The sequence below is a fragment of the Camelus bactrianus genome, chromosome 5 (assembly GCF_048773025.1).
Source record: "Camelus bactrianus isolate YW-2024 breed Bactrian camel chromosome 5, ASM4877302v1, whole genome shotgun sequence".
In the NCBI taxonomy this organism is placed as follows: Eukaryota; Metazoa; Chordata; class Mammalia; order Artiodactyla; family Camelidae; genus Camelus; species Camelus bactrianus.
Genome location: NC_133543.1, coordinates 28904814 through 28922631, shown reverse-complemented (window position 1 = coordinate 28922631; position 17818 = coordinate 28904814). Strand labels below are relative to the sequence as shown.

General features: G+C 34.2%; 1 protein-coding gene across 1 annotated transcript in view; it reads left to right on the top strand.

Annotated features, from left to right (window-relative positions):
* Positions 1–17818, top strand: part of LRP1B (LDL receptor related protein 1B) — a 1597029-nt gene that overhangs the window by 1285692 nt on the left and 293519 nt on the right. The window contains exons 42-43 of the mRNA XM_074363587.1: positions 13140–13329; positions 16530–16734. Of these exons, the coding sequence (XP_074219688.1) occupies positions 13140–13329; positions 16530–16734 (395 nt within the window). The remainder of the gene's footprint in view (positions 1–13139; positions 13330–16529; positions 16735–17818) is intronic.

The following is a 17818-nucleotide window of genomic DNA, read 5'->3' as shown; positions in this document are numbered from 1 at the left end:
GAGGAGCAAAAGGCCGAGCTGATGTTGTGCTAGATGAGTTCGGCCCATGATTCTGTCCCTTCTGTGATCCTCATCATCTGGAATAGCCTTTCTTTTCTTTCTTTTCCTTCTTTTCCTGCTTCATTAACTGCCCATTTGAAAAACAAAAACAAAAAACTTCTATTTATGTCTTACTTTCTCTCATATCTCTCTGTCCTTGTCCCTTTTACATTATGTCATCAAAATTTAATATTTTCTAATATTTAAATTTTCTAATAGCCCTACCACTTTTCCACCTATGAGCTTATCAGATATTTATATTATCATCCTACTGGTAATAGTGAGACTCAAGATACAATAAGTAGTTCAGATGGCTGAGCTTATTCCAAGGGATGAGGAATAAATAAACTGGAGCCAAACTTCTTTAATGAAGAGAGACATATTTACAAATGTAGATTGTAGCTTCTTAAAGTTTGAAACCAACTCCTATAATAGCTAATATTTCTAGCATTATACTTGTAGAAAAATGGGGATAATAATTTAGCCAACAGAGAACCAACATTGTTAAGCATAATTGGTTGTAGCCTTGTGTAGAGCAATGCAATAATAATAATAATATTGCTGACATATATTAAGCCTTAAGCCTTATGTGCTAGACACAATTTTAAACACTTTACCTATGTTAACTCATGTGATCATCCCAAATGCCTTATGAATTTAGTACTGTTATTATTCTCACATTACAGAGAAGGGAATGAAAATACAGAAAAGATAAATGAATTGTCCCATAGTCAGGTCATATAGCTTGTAAAGTGATAGTGCAGGGATTCAAAGCCATTATCTGAATCTAGAGTTTGTGTTCTTAATTATTACCCAATATACTTCTTCAATATTCTAGTTCTTGGGCATATAAACATTAAAGCATAAATACAGACACTGCCTTCAGTGTGTTAATGTAGTAGGAATTCACATTGGTTTATTACACAGATAATTTCAGTTGTTTGTTCTATGTCTGAAACTGCTCAGTCTGGAGGATAAAACTGAGAACAAGTGTTGTTTTCCACCCTTTTTCTAGTGGGATGACAGACAAAAAGAATACAAATAGCAAAAATGTTCTAGTACATTATGAAAGAAACAAAGGACAAAAGAAAAAGAATATATAAGCATATATATGGTGTTTAATTCTATAGGAATAGATTCGATAACAGGGGAGAGAGTGAAAATGGAAGAGAAGAGGACCTTAACTGAAACCTTAGATAATACCTACATTTAAAGATTGGGTGGAGGGGTTGCTAGCAAAGGATACTGGGAAGGAGATAACAGTGAGATGTGAGAAAAACAAGAGAGAGCATATCAAAACCCACAAACAAACAGAACAACTCTTGAAAGAGTTGCAAGAGGAAGGAAGATAGTCAAAAGCTGCTATGTAACTTGGTAAAAGGAAGAATATGCACATTAGATTGAACAATAGAGAAACTTCTGGTTATCTTGAAAATGGCAGTTTTTGTGTAGTTGTTATAATAGAAGTCAGATGGTGCAGTAAAATGGAGGCCTTTAGGTTGTTGGAAAGATCAAAGAAATGACCAATGTCTTGAAGAAGGAGAGAGAAGACAAGATAATCCAGAGCGCAAGTAGTGGATTTCCTTGTCATAGCAAGACAGATGCTTCTTTTAACAGGAGGGAGCAAGATACAACGAAGATAGATTTGTAGGTTTGGTTGGAAGCTAAGGGATGTGTTTCTGATGAGTGTTAATATCAATAAAACCTACTTTGGAAATACTGCAAATAATTTAATTGATTACACAGTTTTTTTTTAATCAGAGAATAAATAGTATATTTAAACTATTAAAAATAGAATGTCCGATAAGTGAAACAAAAAAAAAAAAAGAAAAGAAAGAGGATTATTGTGACATTCATCCCTTAAGTTTATCCACTCTTTTATTTATACTCTTTTAAATAGTTACTGTCTTCATGCAATCTATAATGATAATGCTTTCATTTTTGAAAGATTAGTTTCTTAATTAATCTGTTAATCTGATTAATTTTTCTTGGATTCCTAATAACAAAAGCTCTAAAATCTAAAGGCAAATTGCTCCTCAAACTCATATTATTCTGTGAAGAATTTCATCCTCTAATTAATATTGAAAAGCTATCACCTCAAAAAGGCATGTTGCTTTATATCTTTGCTCAGTAGTTCTATACTCCAACAATAACAACAAAAATGACTACTTCAGCTTTTCTTAAGGGGACAAGCTGTTATACATGAAATGCTTTTAAAAGGAAAAGGGACTTGGAATCTAAAAATCAAGATAGTTTTCTTTCTCTTTTTTTTTTTTTTTTTGATTATCTAAAGCCATTAAAAAGAATAAACCTTGTTCGTTAGGTAAGCTTATTTGTTATAAGTATTATAGTGATTTTTTAAAAAATTACTCATTTTAATTATTTGTATAGAGCTTAAATACATTGATATTGTATCAAGTTACTTATACATGATTGTAAAGGAACAAATCTGACATCAGGATATGAAATGTTAGTTCGATTGAGTCCCATAAGTTTAACACCAGTCATCTGATGCAATAGCTTCAAAATGTCCAAAACTAGCAGAGCAACAGTGAGACTTGTAGAATAACATTTTCCCCACTCCACTCCATTCCACAGAAATCCATCAATAAGAGGGAGAGGAGAAGCTAATACAGATAATTTTGTTGTGAATGAGAAAGGTATCAAGGGGATGACGCTGCTTTAAGTCAGAGTGAAATCAAGGTCTGAAATCATGAACTAAAGAGTTATTATTTAAAAACAAAAATATAGGCAGAAGACAGAATCAGACAAGAGATAATGGCTGTAGAACATGGGATAATACTTAAGGAGCAAGTGAGATTCTGAATCAGAACCAAACAATGGGATGTAGGGGGAAAAAAAGGTAGATCAGGTATCAGAGGGAAGGACAAAGTTGAAAGAAAGAGGAAAAGGAAGAAAAGGAGGATGAGGAGGAGGGGGAGGAAGAAGGGAAGAGAAGAGAAGAGGAGAGAGAAATGCATACATTAATGGCTAGGGAAAAAGTTATGTTTCTGGTGCAGAAGTTAACATTGTAACTGCTCTTGACTAAATTCAATTCAGAGGGCCCTTGTCCATCCTGAAATAGGATCATAGGATCATCAAAAGCAACATGTATGTGTGTATTTTCTGTCCAATTAACTGTGTGCAACACATTATTTAAATTAAATGAGCACACAACATCAATAAATGTACAGCAAATACTTTTTATTGAAATTACTAATATACCACCAAAGAATAACTCATGAACTGGGTATAATACTGAATTTTTGTTAAGAATTCATGACCGCATGTAACTTTACAATCCACCCTTCTTATAGGCAGTTCTGTATCCACAGATTCAACCAACCATGGATCGTGTAGTACTGTAATACGTACTTAGTGAAAAAAAATCTGGGTATAATTGGACTTGTGCAGTTCAAACCCCTGTGGTTCAAGGGTCAACAGTACTTGTACTATTTCTAAATTCCCAAAGCCCTCATTTCTATCCTTTTTTCCAGACTGTTTTTAAAGTTTCTCATCTTTTCTTCTTCCTACATAAGAAGTGCCTACAAGTCCATTAAAAATGATAACATAAAATATAATAATACATTGTAGGGCATTCATCATTAATAACTTAGTAAATTACCATCTGAAAGAGTATTATTTAGAAGAAGTATTAAACAAACGAAACCTGGAGAAGGCCTTAAACCAAGGAAACGTACCTTGAGAGACTTGAAAGTACACCTGGGTCTCAGTTTGGGTAAGAAGGCCTTCCCAGTTTCTCTCGTATCTTATTAAGAAATTATCATCTATGCCCAATATTTATAAATGAATTATTGTTGAGATTGTGTATGAATTGATTGAGGAAAATGAAGGATCTTATCCAGATACCTGGAAGTGGGCAGATACACCTCTTTCTGAAGAAGACTCTGACTTATGATTTTGGCCTGATGACTTACCTCACTTAGGAAGAAAATGAGGATGGGTTCCAAGTAGCTTTGTAATTATTTTTCTCAAAGAAAGGCTGTACATATCACGGCACCTAACCTTGCCCTGGAGGATGAAATATGACATACCTGAGGGTTTTAGAAACATCTGAGTTCATGCCCTTCCCTGGGGAGCCCTGGGCATACCAATGTTAGCTTAATTTAGGTTGTCAGTACTTATCTCCAATTACTCCTGAAGTATTTGTCACTGAATTGGTTGCCTGGACCCTTACCAAGATCCTAACCTGGGTTGAGACCTGTTGTCCCAGTTGGGGAGGTTCTTTTTCTACTCAGATTTGCACAGCCAATCACAAAACCAATGCTGAGATTGGAAAAGCACAAGCTTTATTTAATGGCCTAGAATGGAGAATTGGTAACTTGGTTTGCAAATCAACTTCTCAACTCATTTTGGGCTGAGACACCATATGTATAGGAGGGTCCAGGTAAATGGGAGGGAATTGAAAGGGGAGGAAGGAATATTCATGACTTATTTGAGAAAAAGGGTGTATGTTTGGATGCAGAACTGAGGCAACACAGTCTTTTTATGGGCTTTCCTGTTGTCATGGCAGCTGTCAACTGGCATGGTGCTGGTAGGTGTGTCATTTAGCATGCTAATGTATTCTAAGGAGTGTAATGAGGCTCAAGGTCTACTGGAAGTTAAATCTGTAATTTTAGGCTTAGCTGGTTCTAACCAGTTCTTGTTTTTCTCTTTGCAGCTTCCTCCTGAAACTTAGATAAGAGCAATTGGTTTTCCATTTGAGAGAGGGGCAGGAATGTGATTCTGGGGCAACAGCCTTGGTAACAGAATGACACAATTTTACTCACATGCTCAATTTTTTCCTTTCTTCTATTTCTTGGTTTGCATTAGTGGTGACACAAGATAAAGGCATTTGTTGAGACCTGTCTCTGTATAATTTTCTGCTGAGTCTGAAGTTTAGGCTGAAATTCAGATCTTTAATGTTTTTAAACCAGGAAAAATAAAATAAAAACACAATGAGCAAAATTAAGAAAAAAAAGTACACGGTTACTTAAAAGCTTCAAGCTGTTTCAATTTGCTTTGATACTTCCTTAGGACAAATTGTTTCTTTGTTCTGGGAACACTAAGTAAATAGGGCTGTTTTGTTATGCAGTGTAAAGCTAAGACTCTTCTAACGTGGAAATATTTGAGATACTCTGGTTCTTGGGAATTACCTTTGGGGTGATAGTAAAAGCCTGTCTTTGTTAAAGATAGATGGCAAAAAAGTCTGCAAAGTCATTTGCATTGGGGTCGGGGGAGAGAAGTGGGGTGTTTTATAGTAAGTAGGCTAAGAGGACAAAAGAGAGACTATAGATTTATTACCCATTCAAACCCTATGAATGGGTTGGGTTTCCTCTTGTTAGGGGGATGAGGGCTTGACGTTTGCAGGTCCACATTCATGAAAGGTGGCTCTATTTCAGTACTTTGGCACAAGAAGAGGCAAATTCAGGTGGTCAAGAGCAGTGCAGTTTTATAGATACATTAATTCCCTGAGAGCCAACTCATTAGTACCTACTTGAACTGGCATCTTCTTTCCATTCTATATCTAACTATTTTTGTACATAATAGAACTATTGATTTTGGTTTGTTTATTTATTGCCTGCCATCTTACTGAACTCAGTAGTTTTCAGGAGATTCTGTTTTTAAGGGTTTAGTCACAAAAAATATTTTTTCCCAGAAAATTGTTCCTTATTTAAAGTTTTTAGACTATAATATAGATTTTTAATTTGGTTACTTTTTATTAAACTAGACTGGTAAAAAAAAATACTGAGTTTTTTAGCAGTTAAAGGATTTGAGAACACAGGTTTAGGTCAAGTCTACAGGTGAAAGCTATTTCTGTGATTTAGGTGTGATCAGGGTTGACACTCTAAATATTTTGCAGCCTGACTGGGCCAATCTGAATAGACATCAGTTTATTTAGATCATATCTCAGCAGGTATCCTTTACCAGTGCACGTCAGGCCTGGTGTATGATTTATTCATGGCCTTAAATAATTTGAGGAGATAAAAATGAAATCCTATAGCTGAAAGGTATTTTAGATAATCATTTTATTGTATTAATAATGAATACAATTTCATTAATAAAAATTAATGTGGAAAAACCCCGATTTTTAAGTCTCCAAACAGAGGGGTGGCAGTCTAATTTATATAAGCAATCTGCATAGAAATCTATTGCAATTCATTCACCAGTTCAATAGTTAGAAAAGGGAAAATAATCCATCTAGTTAATCATTTGTAAAGCATTTTAGTAAGGTAGACTTAGGAGAAATTAGCAGGTATTTTAGTTTCTTACAATATCTCCACCAGCTGACAATTAAACCACATCCAAATACTTTAAAATGTCTTAAAATAGCTTTGTATAATATTGCCCATTTTAATATAAAATAGGTAAACACCAAGGACCTACTGTATAGCACAGGGAAGTATATTCAACTTCTTATAATTTTCATACAGTGGAAAAGAATCTGAAAAAATATATATGTATATGTATTAAAAATTATCCATTATACATATATATATATATGAGAGAGAGAGAGACAGAAAGAATACAGAGACAGAAAGATAGAGGGACAGAGACAGAGAGTCTTTTTTTGGATCTCATAACAATCCTGTGACTAGACTTATGATAGAAATATCAGTATTTATCAAATTAGAACTTAAATTTGCCCAATTCATTGGTGCTTTTTTTTTTTTTTAACATTTTATATAGCTCCTTTAAGACAGTTCCAGATCTACTCTGATGATTCATGTACCATACAATTCACATTTAAAGTGCAAAATTATATGATTTATAGTATATTCAGAGTTGTGTAACCATTACTACCATCAATTTGAAAATATTTTTATCAGTAGTCCCCTAAAAAGTCCCATAGGAGTTAGCAGTCAGTTGTTATTTTCCCCAAGCTCCCTACTCATTGGCAACCACTACTTTTTGCCTTTAAAGTTTTGCTTAATCTGACCATTTCATATAAAGGGAATTATAGAATGAGTAATCTTATGTGGCTGGCTTCTTTTATTTAGTATATTTTCAAGGCTTATCCATGTTTTTGCCTGTATCAGTTTTTCATTCTTTTTTTTTTTAAATTGAGCAATATTCAGTTTATAGATGCACCACCTTTTATCTATCCATTCATCATGTGATTGACATTTGGTTGGGCTGTTTCTACCTTTGGCTATTTTGAGCAAAGCTGCAATGAACGTTTGTGTGCATATGGATATATGTTTTCATTTCTCTTAAATATAGACCTAGCAGTGGAATGGCTAGGTCATGTGATAACTATATATTTAGCATTTTGAAGACTGCCAGACAGTTTTCCAGAGCAGCTGTACCATATTACATTTCTACCAGCAATGTATGAGGCTTCCTATTTCTCCACATCTTTGTCAAAACTTCTCTTTTTAGATTTTAGCCATCTTAGTGGATCTGAAATATTATTTTGATTTGTATTTCTCTGATGGTTAATAATGTTGAGCATGTTTCATGTCCTTATCAGCCATTTGTATACCTTCGTTGGAGAAATATCTATTTAAATTATTTGTCCATTTTTCCATTGGGTTTGTTACCCCAAAAGGTAGACCTCGATTCTTGTGATACTCGAAAGACAAGTTTACAGTCAGGAGACAGTGCGTTGTGTAGCAAAAGATTTGAAAAGATTTATTTTAAAAAAAGGAAAAGTGCACCCCCAAGAACAGGAGGCAGGCTGATCTAAGGGAGGAAAAGCAGCGGGTTTTGCCTGCCCTTTCTGTTATTCCCTCACTGAGAGGTGGTCTCTTGATTGATTGATGGCTCTTGTCCCTCGAATGCTTAGTCATGTTTGGCCCCTTTTGTGCATGTCTTTACCCATGGTGTACACAGAAAAACCCATGAGGGGAAGCCTAAATCACAATGTAATAATACAATGAGCATTGGATTGTAACAGGTTAAGTCCTTTCTGCTACCGCAAGTTATGGTTATTGGGTTTTAACCAGTTTCTTGCTGGCACTCATTTAGAAGAAGTAAAGTCCCTTTATGCTGGAGGCATGCACAAGACCATCTTCTGGACCATCCTCCCTCTCCTCCACCTGTCTGCCCAGTGCCCCCACTTATCTAACTACCTAACAGGTTGTTACTTCATTGTTGAATTGTAAGAATTTTTATATATTCTGGTTACAAGTCCATTATCACATAGATAATTTGCAAATATTTTCTCCTATCTTTAGGGTTGGCTTTTTACTTTTTGGTAGTGTCTTTTGAAGTACACAAGGTTTTAATTTTGATCAAGTCTAACTTATCTATATTTCTTTTGTCATTTGTGCTTTTGGTGTCATGTCTAAGAAGGCTTTGCCCAAACCACGTTTATGAAGCTATACTCTTCTATTTTATTCTAAGAGTTTTGTAGCTTACTTTCTGCATTTAGGCCTAAGATACATTTTGAGTGTATGTGTATGTGTATGTGTATAGCATGATGGAAGCATCCAACATTATTATTATTATTTTTTTGCTTGTGAATGTGCAGTCATTGCAAACTACTTGTTGAAAAGATTATTTTTCCTCATTGAATTTTTTCTGATACCCTTGTCAAAAATCAATTTACATAAACACAAGGGTTTTTTTTTTCTGGACTATTGATTCTGTTTTGTTGATCTATATGTCTATCCTTTCGTAGTACCACAGTGTCTTGATTACTGTAACTTTGCAGTAAGTTTAACATCAAGAGTGTAACCCCTCTAGCTTCATTTTTCTTTTTCAACATTGTTTTGACTATTTTGAGTCCCTTGGATTTTCATATGCATTTTAAGATAAGACTGTTGATTTCTGGAAAAAAGCCATATGGGATTTTGATAGGAATTACATTGAATCTGTAGATCTATTTGGAAATTATTGTCATTTTAACATTAAGTGTTCCAAGCCATTAACGTAAATTAGCTTTCCATTTTTTGTCTTTAATTTCTTTCCATGATGTTTTGTAGTTTTCCATGTACAAGTTTTAAGATTACAATTCTTTCTAGTATTATTCCTGATTTTATTTGCCCATCACATTTTCTATTCTTTTAAATGCCATTATAAATGAAATTGTCTTCTGAATTTCATGTTTTTAATGTTCATTCAAAATATAACAGATTTTTGTATGTTGCTTTGTACCCTACAACCTGGTTGAACATTTTTATTATTCTAATAATTTTCTAGTTAATTGCTTAAGATTTTGTGTATATAAAAACATATCATTAAAAAAATCACCTGCAAATATAGATGGTTTTACTTGTTTTCCAATCTGGATGATCCACCTCCTTCCCTCCCTCCTTCTTCTTTCCTTCGTTCGTTCGTTCCTTCCTTCCTTTCTTCCTTTTCTCTCTTCCAATTACCCTGAGTGAATTTTCACTACAGTGTTGAATGGAGGGGGAAGAGCAGACCTTTTTGTCTTGTTCCTAGTCTTAGGGGCAAAGGTTTCATTTTTTCACTGCTAGGTAAGGTATAAGCCTTGTTTTGGTTTGGTTGGGTTTGGGTTTGGGTTTGGGTTTTTAAAAAAATTTGAGAAAATTATCTTCCATTCCTAGTCTGTTGAGTATTTTTATGATGAAAGTGTATCGGATTTTGTCAAATAAACCTGTAACTCAGCCATATCAAATAATTGGCTCATTGCAGTGAAGGAAACTGTACATCAGAAGAGCTGTTGGTTATCTCACCCCCATCCAGAAAGAAAGAAAAGAAAGAAAGAAGAAAGAAAGAAAAAGAGAAGAAAGAAAGAAAGAAAGGGAAGGAAAGAAGGAAAGAAAAAGAAAGAGAAAGAAAGAAAGAGAAAGAAAGAAAGAAAGAAAGAAAGAAAGAAAGAAAGAAAGAAAGAAAGAAAGAAAGAAAGAAAGAAAGAAAGAAAGAAAGAAAAGATTTAGAGGATTTTTAGGAAAGGGTGGAGTTTAGGCAAAATTTAAGTTAAGTAATGTTTTATTAGTCTTAAAGTAAAGCACAGCTATGTGTACTCTGTGTAAATCCAGCATCAGCCTAGGTTGTGAACTGGACCCAGAATCCTGTTTCTCTGGAAACTGCATGGTAAAGATAGATGTGGAATGTTGTTTCCAGAAGCTTTTTTATTTTAAGCTCTGCAGCTGGGTTGGAAAACAAATCTGCTTCTCTGTGTCTTCAGATCCTCCAGACAAGATTGGAGTAACTCATAGTGCTGATATAATTTCAAACAAATTTTCTGATATTCTTTGGCTTTAGAAAACAAGCCAGTGAAAAAGAGAATATTACACCTCCAAAAAGGGAGGCCATTACGGTTATAGAATGTCCTTGGGATAAACATTATTTCCTGTTAACTTTGCAATAGGATTCACCTGTGATTGTTATTCCGGTCAGATGAATGGCAATGTTTTGTACATGTGGCTCCCTCCCAAGACCATACTTCACTGCCTTTCCAATGTGCTAAAGGTTCGTATCCTGCCTTTAGAGCATTGCACAGGCAGGAAGGAGCCGTTGTCTCTTCTTCAGTGGTGATGAGATGAAGGTGTGTCCTTTTGCTTTTCTATGAAGTCTTTGGCTAGCTGCCAAAATAGCACTGCTACAGTTACTTGCTGAATGATGTCTATTCTACTTCCTTGAGTGCCAAGGATGTTTAACTCTGTATTGATTTACTCTCATCAGTATTTCAGGATTGGTTGACTGAATAGATAGGTATTTAACTTTAATTTTCAAACTACATAATTATCTGCCAGGACCAGTGACTCAGAGTTCTTATTTTACCTGTTCAGCTGATTCAGGAACTTCTGTGTTCGCTCACACACACATAAAACCACATCATGTGATCCCCCTACGTTGTGTTAAATCATTATGGAACAGATATTGATGTCTTAAGTTATCTCAACTAAAATATTTTTCATAATTTAAAAATTTGATTTATGTCTTTAACTGGCTATTTGTTAATAACAAATACAATTTTATAGGGAATTAAATACCTTTTTAAGAAATAAATATTTTAAAATGTAGCACCAGATTATGATTAAGTATACTGTTAGGTTGTCATCTATTACAAAAGATAAAACAGAACAGATTGTACCTGGACAGCGAGATGTATTGTGTACTCTAGTAACCCTGGAACTATGTCAACTATAGGAAAAAAAAGCATCATTTTTTTCCTCTTAATGGTAATACCAAGTGGTTTCTTCCTGACTGGCAGGAAGAGGGGCCATGAATATCTGTCAAAGTCAGGAGAAGGAGAAGCTACAGAATGAGGATGAATTAATGACTCTGATTTGCTTGGATTTTTCTCAGAGCTGTGCCATTTCTCATTCTGTTTGTGGATGATGAAGGAGTGTAATGCTGCTTACACTGCTAATAGAGCCAACTTCATTTCTGAAAGGATTTGAAAGTGCTAAAAATACAGTGGAATAAATGATATATTAATTAATAACTGAAGTGCTTTTGACCATTAACAACCTCCCACCTACTCACCTCAAATAGGAATACCACATGATTCATATAAGAAGAGCGTAACAGATTTTATTATGATCGTGTCATATAATTTTTATTTCATCTTTTCTGGCCTAGGTTTCCATGCTAATCACTCACATTAATTTTTTGTAAATAGTTTGGTTGACTGTGTGAGAGGAGGTTATTCAAGCTAAATTACTACTTACACAATTCACTCAGAGTCAGACAAGTTGAAGCTAATGAATCATTTATGTGGTTCCAGTTTTGATGGACGTTGAGAATAAGCAATTGGTGCCATAAATCCACTTCTAAATACTGGTGCTGAAGAATATAGGCTCATGGAAGCACATAAACTTTTGTTAAAATTTTTTTTCTTCAGTGCTAGTTCTGTGACCATTGGTTTCAGTTTTCTTCTTAGGAAAAGAACAACAATAAAACGAACTTCACAGTGTATATTTACACGTAAACTGATGTATGCAAAGCAACTGCACAATTCCTAGCAGAAAGACAGTGCCCAATAAATGACAGCTATTAATTTTATTATTGGTGGATCTTTCTCTGTTGCATATAGAAAAAGAATCAAGTGACAAAATTTTAACCACATTAAAGAAATCTAGTTCAAAAGGTTTTAATATTGTTTTGTGCTCCCACTAAATCCTATTTACTACCAAAGCAAACATTTACCCATCTGAAACCTGAAAACAGTCTTTTTCATCTACTTGTTTTCAGAAGGCTGAATAATCCTTTTGAGATTCCTTGAGGGAAAAACAAGAGAAAGGCTCTGCCTGTTAATTTCTTAGTATGAATACAAAAATTATATATTTTCTTTCTCAAATTAAACATGCTGAGAGTACTGACTCTGAGAAAAACAGATAATATGAAGGAAAAACTATAATAATTTGGTTATACTTAAGAATGTACTCAAAGCACCTCCATGAAAAATAAAACAGCTGTCCTATGGAGTCCTAGTGATTGGGAGCACAATTTTAAGGAATAATTACTCTTGTTTTGCATCTTGTCCCTTTATGTATTAGAGTCTGTGTACTACCATTTATCTTTTCTATCAACATTAAAGCATACTTTAGCTGGCAATTCGTTTTATTTTCTTTTGTTTTTATATCACATTAGTTGAATAGAATTTAAAAACTTCCTGTATTAACTTACTGAATCATTCTCTACCCTTGTTTGATAGTTGTAAGTGTAGAGCTGGATTTTGGCTTTTTGATACTATTGTTGTAGTTTTTGATGTGTTTAGTTTTCCTTGATGTCTCTAGATATAGTATCAAGAGAAAACTCATTATGACTGTACTTAAATGGTGTCTCTGACATATGATTTTTCAAAAGCATCTCTAAATTATTGAACACTGGGCATTTTTTGGAAATTAATTATTAAAATATGAAAAGAAAAGAGAGCTATCATTTTCCTAAATAAAAGGCAATTACTTAACTGAGGTTTTTATGGATGAGAATATTCATTCTTAAAGCCATGTTTTTATATAAACTTCTCCATGAGCAGTTCACAGCTCAGTTTTACTGTGTGTAATAAGCTGTCAATTGTAGGCATCGTAATTATTGCGTTTTTGTTTTGGAGAATTTGTGAAGAAATGGTTTATAAGATAACATATAGATATACATATAAATTTTAAATGCCTTTTTGTTCAGAATCCAAATCTTTTGTAGATAAAAGTATAAATTTATTCCTTTATTTCTCCTGTCAGATGTCGGTTCTGTTGAAGGACTTGCCTATCACAGAGCCTGGGATACACTGTACTGGACCAGCTCCACTACCTCATCCATCACCAGACACACAGTAGACCAGACTCGGCCCGGAGCATTTGACAGGGAAGCAGTCATTGCCATGTCAGAGGATGACCATCCGCATGTGCTAGCCCTGGATGAATGCCAAAAGTAAGAAACAGAGCATTTTTATTTCCTCAGTATAATTATATCAAAGACTACCAAAGTTCTGTTAATTTTAAAAAGAAATAACTTTAAAAATAAAGATTTCTTTCGACGTTCTCTTCTCACAGTTTGTAAAACTTTTTTATAAGAGCATTGTAAATGTAAATAATTGCAATTTGGACTGTTTAAATGCCAGGCATCACCCCCATGAGAGATCCAGTAAAAGCAAATTTAAAGGATGAAAGAGAAAATAGAGACAATACTGTGTTGGAATAGGTATATGAAGGAGACGTTAATGCATAGCTGATTGAAATAATAAATTTGAAAAAAAAGGAAACTATTAACATGTATTGAAATCAGAAAGGTGTTTTTATAATTCAATTAAGTAATTTTTAGCAACTGGGGATCTCTCCAATTGAAATAAAGAGGAAACAAACCACAGCAGCAGATCTTGGTGTGCAGCTGTATTTTTGACATTAGGTACTTGACAATTGTCTATATAGTCCACATGAGTTCAATGATATATTGTGCAGGCATTTATAATAATACTTAGGAAGAGTTCATGACAAGAAAAAAATGCTCAGGCTGTATGCAAAATGAATAAAAAATAAAACAAATTAGAAAGTCATGCTTTGGGGGATGCTATAAAAAAAGCAATTATATGAAAACTGAAGAATAAAGCTCAGGTTAAGTTGAAAAAATGTATCTGTGGAGTTTCACTCTTATACAATATGGTGGGAATATTTATTAAGTGCTAGAAAATTCTTTTATTCTTAAGTGAAACAAGTACACAGAAATCAGACCAATCTGGCTTTTCTGAGCAGGGGAAGAAGAACCCTTTTTAGGTGTGGTGAAGAAAAATGGAAGAATAAAAAAAATGACTGATCAACACTGACCCTGACACTTGAGAAGGGACTACATGAATTACTCAGTGTGAGGATGACTACACCTGGGTGCTCTGGTACAGCTAGAAACTAACTTACTGTACTTAATGAGGCATCTTGATCTTATAAATGAAGGCTCTAAAGGTTGAGAGATGCAGGTGGAGGGAAGGTTGACTCCTCGCACAGCTTAGTTACGTAGCTCAGATGGACACAAGCCTTGAGGTGCCTGGGCAGGGCTAGTTCTGCTCACAGCACTGCCTTATCACGGTACAGCTGGTTGTTGAGTCAGCTTACATCCAACCTGATGGTCCACCAGAAGAATCTTAGGACAATGATAAATGCCCTATGGTTGATCAAAGAAATTTATAGGATAGTTTTAAAATAAACATAAGGGAGATCACTGATGATATTATGTATAATTATGTTTAATAAGTGCTTCATCCTATAATTATTTGTTACATAGGCTAACATTATAACTTTCATCTTGCATATGATGAGCTGTAAATTAAAATTAAACACACCAAAATATTCTAATTGGAAAATTATATACAATTGAAGTTTAAAGTATAAAAATATTTTTATCATTGAAATTGTTAATAACATCTTCAGATCACTCTTGTGTTAGTTGATTAGCAGAAATTTAAAAATAAAATCTTAAATTCTAGAGGAAAGTTAGACTACTTGACTTCAAAACTTGACTCAGTAATTATAACTAACACTCAAGCTCTCTGGCTTCTGTTTTCTCATCCGTGAAATAAAAGGTGAAATTAAAGGAATACTAATACCTCAAAAATTCTGTAATTCTAAAGCCAACACTTTAAAAGTATTACAAATAAATTTTGTGTTTAATATCTCATATCATAGCTTTTTAAATTAAAATTTTCATCTTAAAAATCTAGGATATGGTTAAAACTACTGCATGATTTAAGAAAATGGAATGCCTTTTTTTTTTTTTTGCAAATTTACTGTCATAGGACAAAATATTTAGACATTTGCTCACTTTGAATACTTTTATGTTCCATAGAAAGGGTGCAAATGCTATGAAGTATTTTATCAAAGAGCCCAGATAACTAGCTTTCCATAATTGATGGAGGTTATTTTTTTTTTAATTAGCAAGTAGAAAGGTTTTCATTGTAAACTTGAGAATTATCCAGTAATAAGTTTTGGCATGATACTCAAAAAGCACATACTAAATAACTATTTTGGCTATAATCCTACATTGTCCTTACATGCCTTTACATGGAAATAATATATGCAATCTTGCTGTAAATATGAAATATTATTCCAAATAGTTTTTCTTTGTAGGTATTTATTGAAGACAGTTTTTCAAAATGTAAAGCAGTCTGCCTGTCAACCATCCTCCTTCCCTTCCTCCTTTCTTTCTTCCCTTTCTCCCTTTTTTCCTTCCTTCTTCCTTGCTTCTTTTCCTTCCTGTCTGCCTTCCTCCCTTCCTTTCTTTCATCCTAAGCACCAAAAGCTGATCTTAGGGATGGTCCTAAAGATGAAAGAGGAGAAGAAGGGAGGTCTCCGCAGAAGTAGGGCTTGGAGACTGGAACTCTGCAGCCCTTCCTCTCTGCCGTGACCTTTAAGGGCTTCCACAGAATCCTAGGCCTTCCTCGAAGAACAGTCTGACAAACACTGATTTAAAACTTTCTATAAAATCTGTAAATAACAGATATTATGTTTAAGGATTTGAGAGTAACCCCTGGAATTCTAGAAATGACACTGTAATTTATAAAAAAAAAAAAAAAATCACGCTGACAAACTGACAAACCTGAGGAGGGAAAAAAGAAATGTAAGAGTTTAGTAATTGTATTTCTCTAAAACATACAAAGGAGAATGCAGAATTTAAAAAGCAAACCTAGAAGGAGAGAGAGATTTTTATTTTCACCAACTAAAGGAGAGAAACATAGTTAGGTTAAGAAGGATATGCAAAATGATCACACAGGATCTGCTGAAATATGATAATAGTAAGTTAGAGTATGATTGCAGTTCACAGAAAATTTAAGATAACTGTTTTGTCTCTGATTAAAGTGTAAATCTTCCTTATGCATCAAACGGACTCAATTTAATTAATATTTGAGGGAACGCACAGGATAAATGTTTTTCAGAAGTGGGTTCCAGGTTTCACTTAAACTGGGAAGAACATATATGCAAATATAATATACATATCTCCCCTTATTCCCTAGACTTCCTCAAGTGTCACAGAATATGAGACAAATAAATTTGCTTCTTTTTAAGTAGCTTGCCATTGCTATGTTTCTACTAATGTTATCCTTAATGAAAATTTTAATTTATTATTACAATTTTCATTTTGATTAGTTTAATGTTTTGGACCAACTGGAATGAACAGCATCCAAGTATCATGAGATCTACTCTGACTGGGAAAAATGCTCAAGTGGTGGTCAGTACAGACATACTCACTCCAAACGGACTCACCATTGACCACCGTGCAGAGAAGCTGTATTTCTCAGATGGCAGCCTAGGAAAAATTGAAAGGTGTGAATATGATGGATCCCAGAGACATGTAAGTTAACTGAGAATTTCTTCATTACAGATTTAAAAAGTGATACACTTGAAAAATATATGCTTTATACTTGCCTAAAATATACATATTAAGGGATTTCAAAATAACTAATTGTTTGAACCAATCCAATTGAATAATCTATTCAGTGAAAAACAAAACTGTGGATAATATTTTGAAAACATTCTTAAAGTGCCTTTGCTACCACAGAGATAGCCCAACTCTTAGAAACTTTATTCTGGAGAAACAACAGCTGATTTTTCTCCTAGTAATTAATTGAATTGGTATTGTTAGAATGATTTGCATAAACCTCATTGTTATTTATAATTTTTTTAAAATGTGAAATGAAATTACTTAGTTACCCTAGGATTAAAGAACATCAGAAAATAATGAAATGATCCTCGGTCTGTGTTTCGGTCCTCAAAGCAACCTCAGAAGCTTTGAAGAGAGAAGAATGGGTTTCCTTTTATAGGCAGGCCCACTCTCTGTCTCTTTTCTCTGAGTTCTAAATGAAATGTTAAAGGGAGAGTCTTTAGGCTGCCCTGGAGAGCACTTACAGGAGACACTTAGGACCTATAGAATGGTCAGGTCAGTGCCCTCACCTTATCTCATGAAGACAACAGCCCGTGGCAACTGGGAAAACTCAGGGTTCAGGAGAGTGTGACCTGGGTGGTTGTGTCGCTGGAGGAGTCTGTACCCCAGCACCCCTGCACAGTGCATGTCTGGATGACACAGTGGTCCCAAGGTGCTTCACTCTTCCACTGAGCTTCTTGGAAGGCCAGACAGTAAATATTTGAAGCTTCATGGGCTATGTTCTCTCTCTCACAACTACAGTGCCTCATTGTGCTGAAGCAACTTAGGGAATATGTAAATCAATAGCTGTGGTGGTATTTCAATCAAACTTTATTTACAGAACAGGCAAGTACACAGCAGGCCATATTTGCTAACACCTAATCTATACCTTTAAGTGCACTGTTTAATTCAATTGAATATATACCTGTACATATATATCTAAGTATTATATGTAATATAGATGTATATATCTCTATACCTATATGCATATATATTATATTAAATATATCTATAC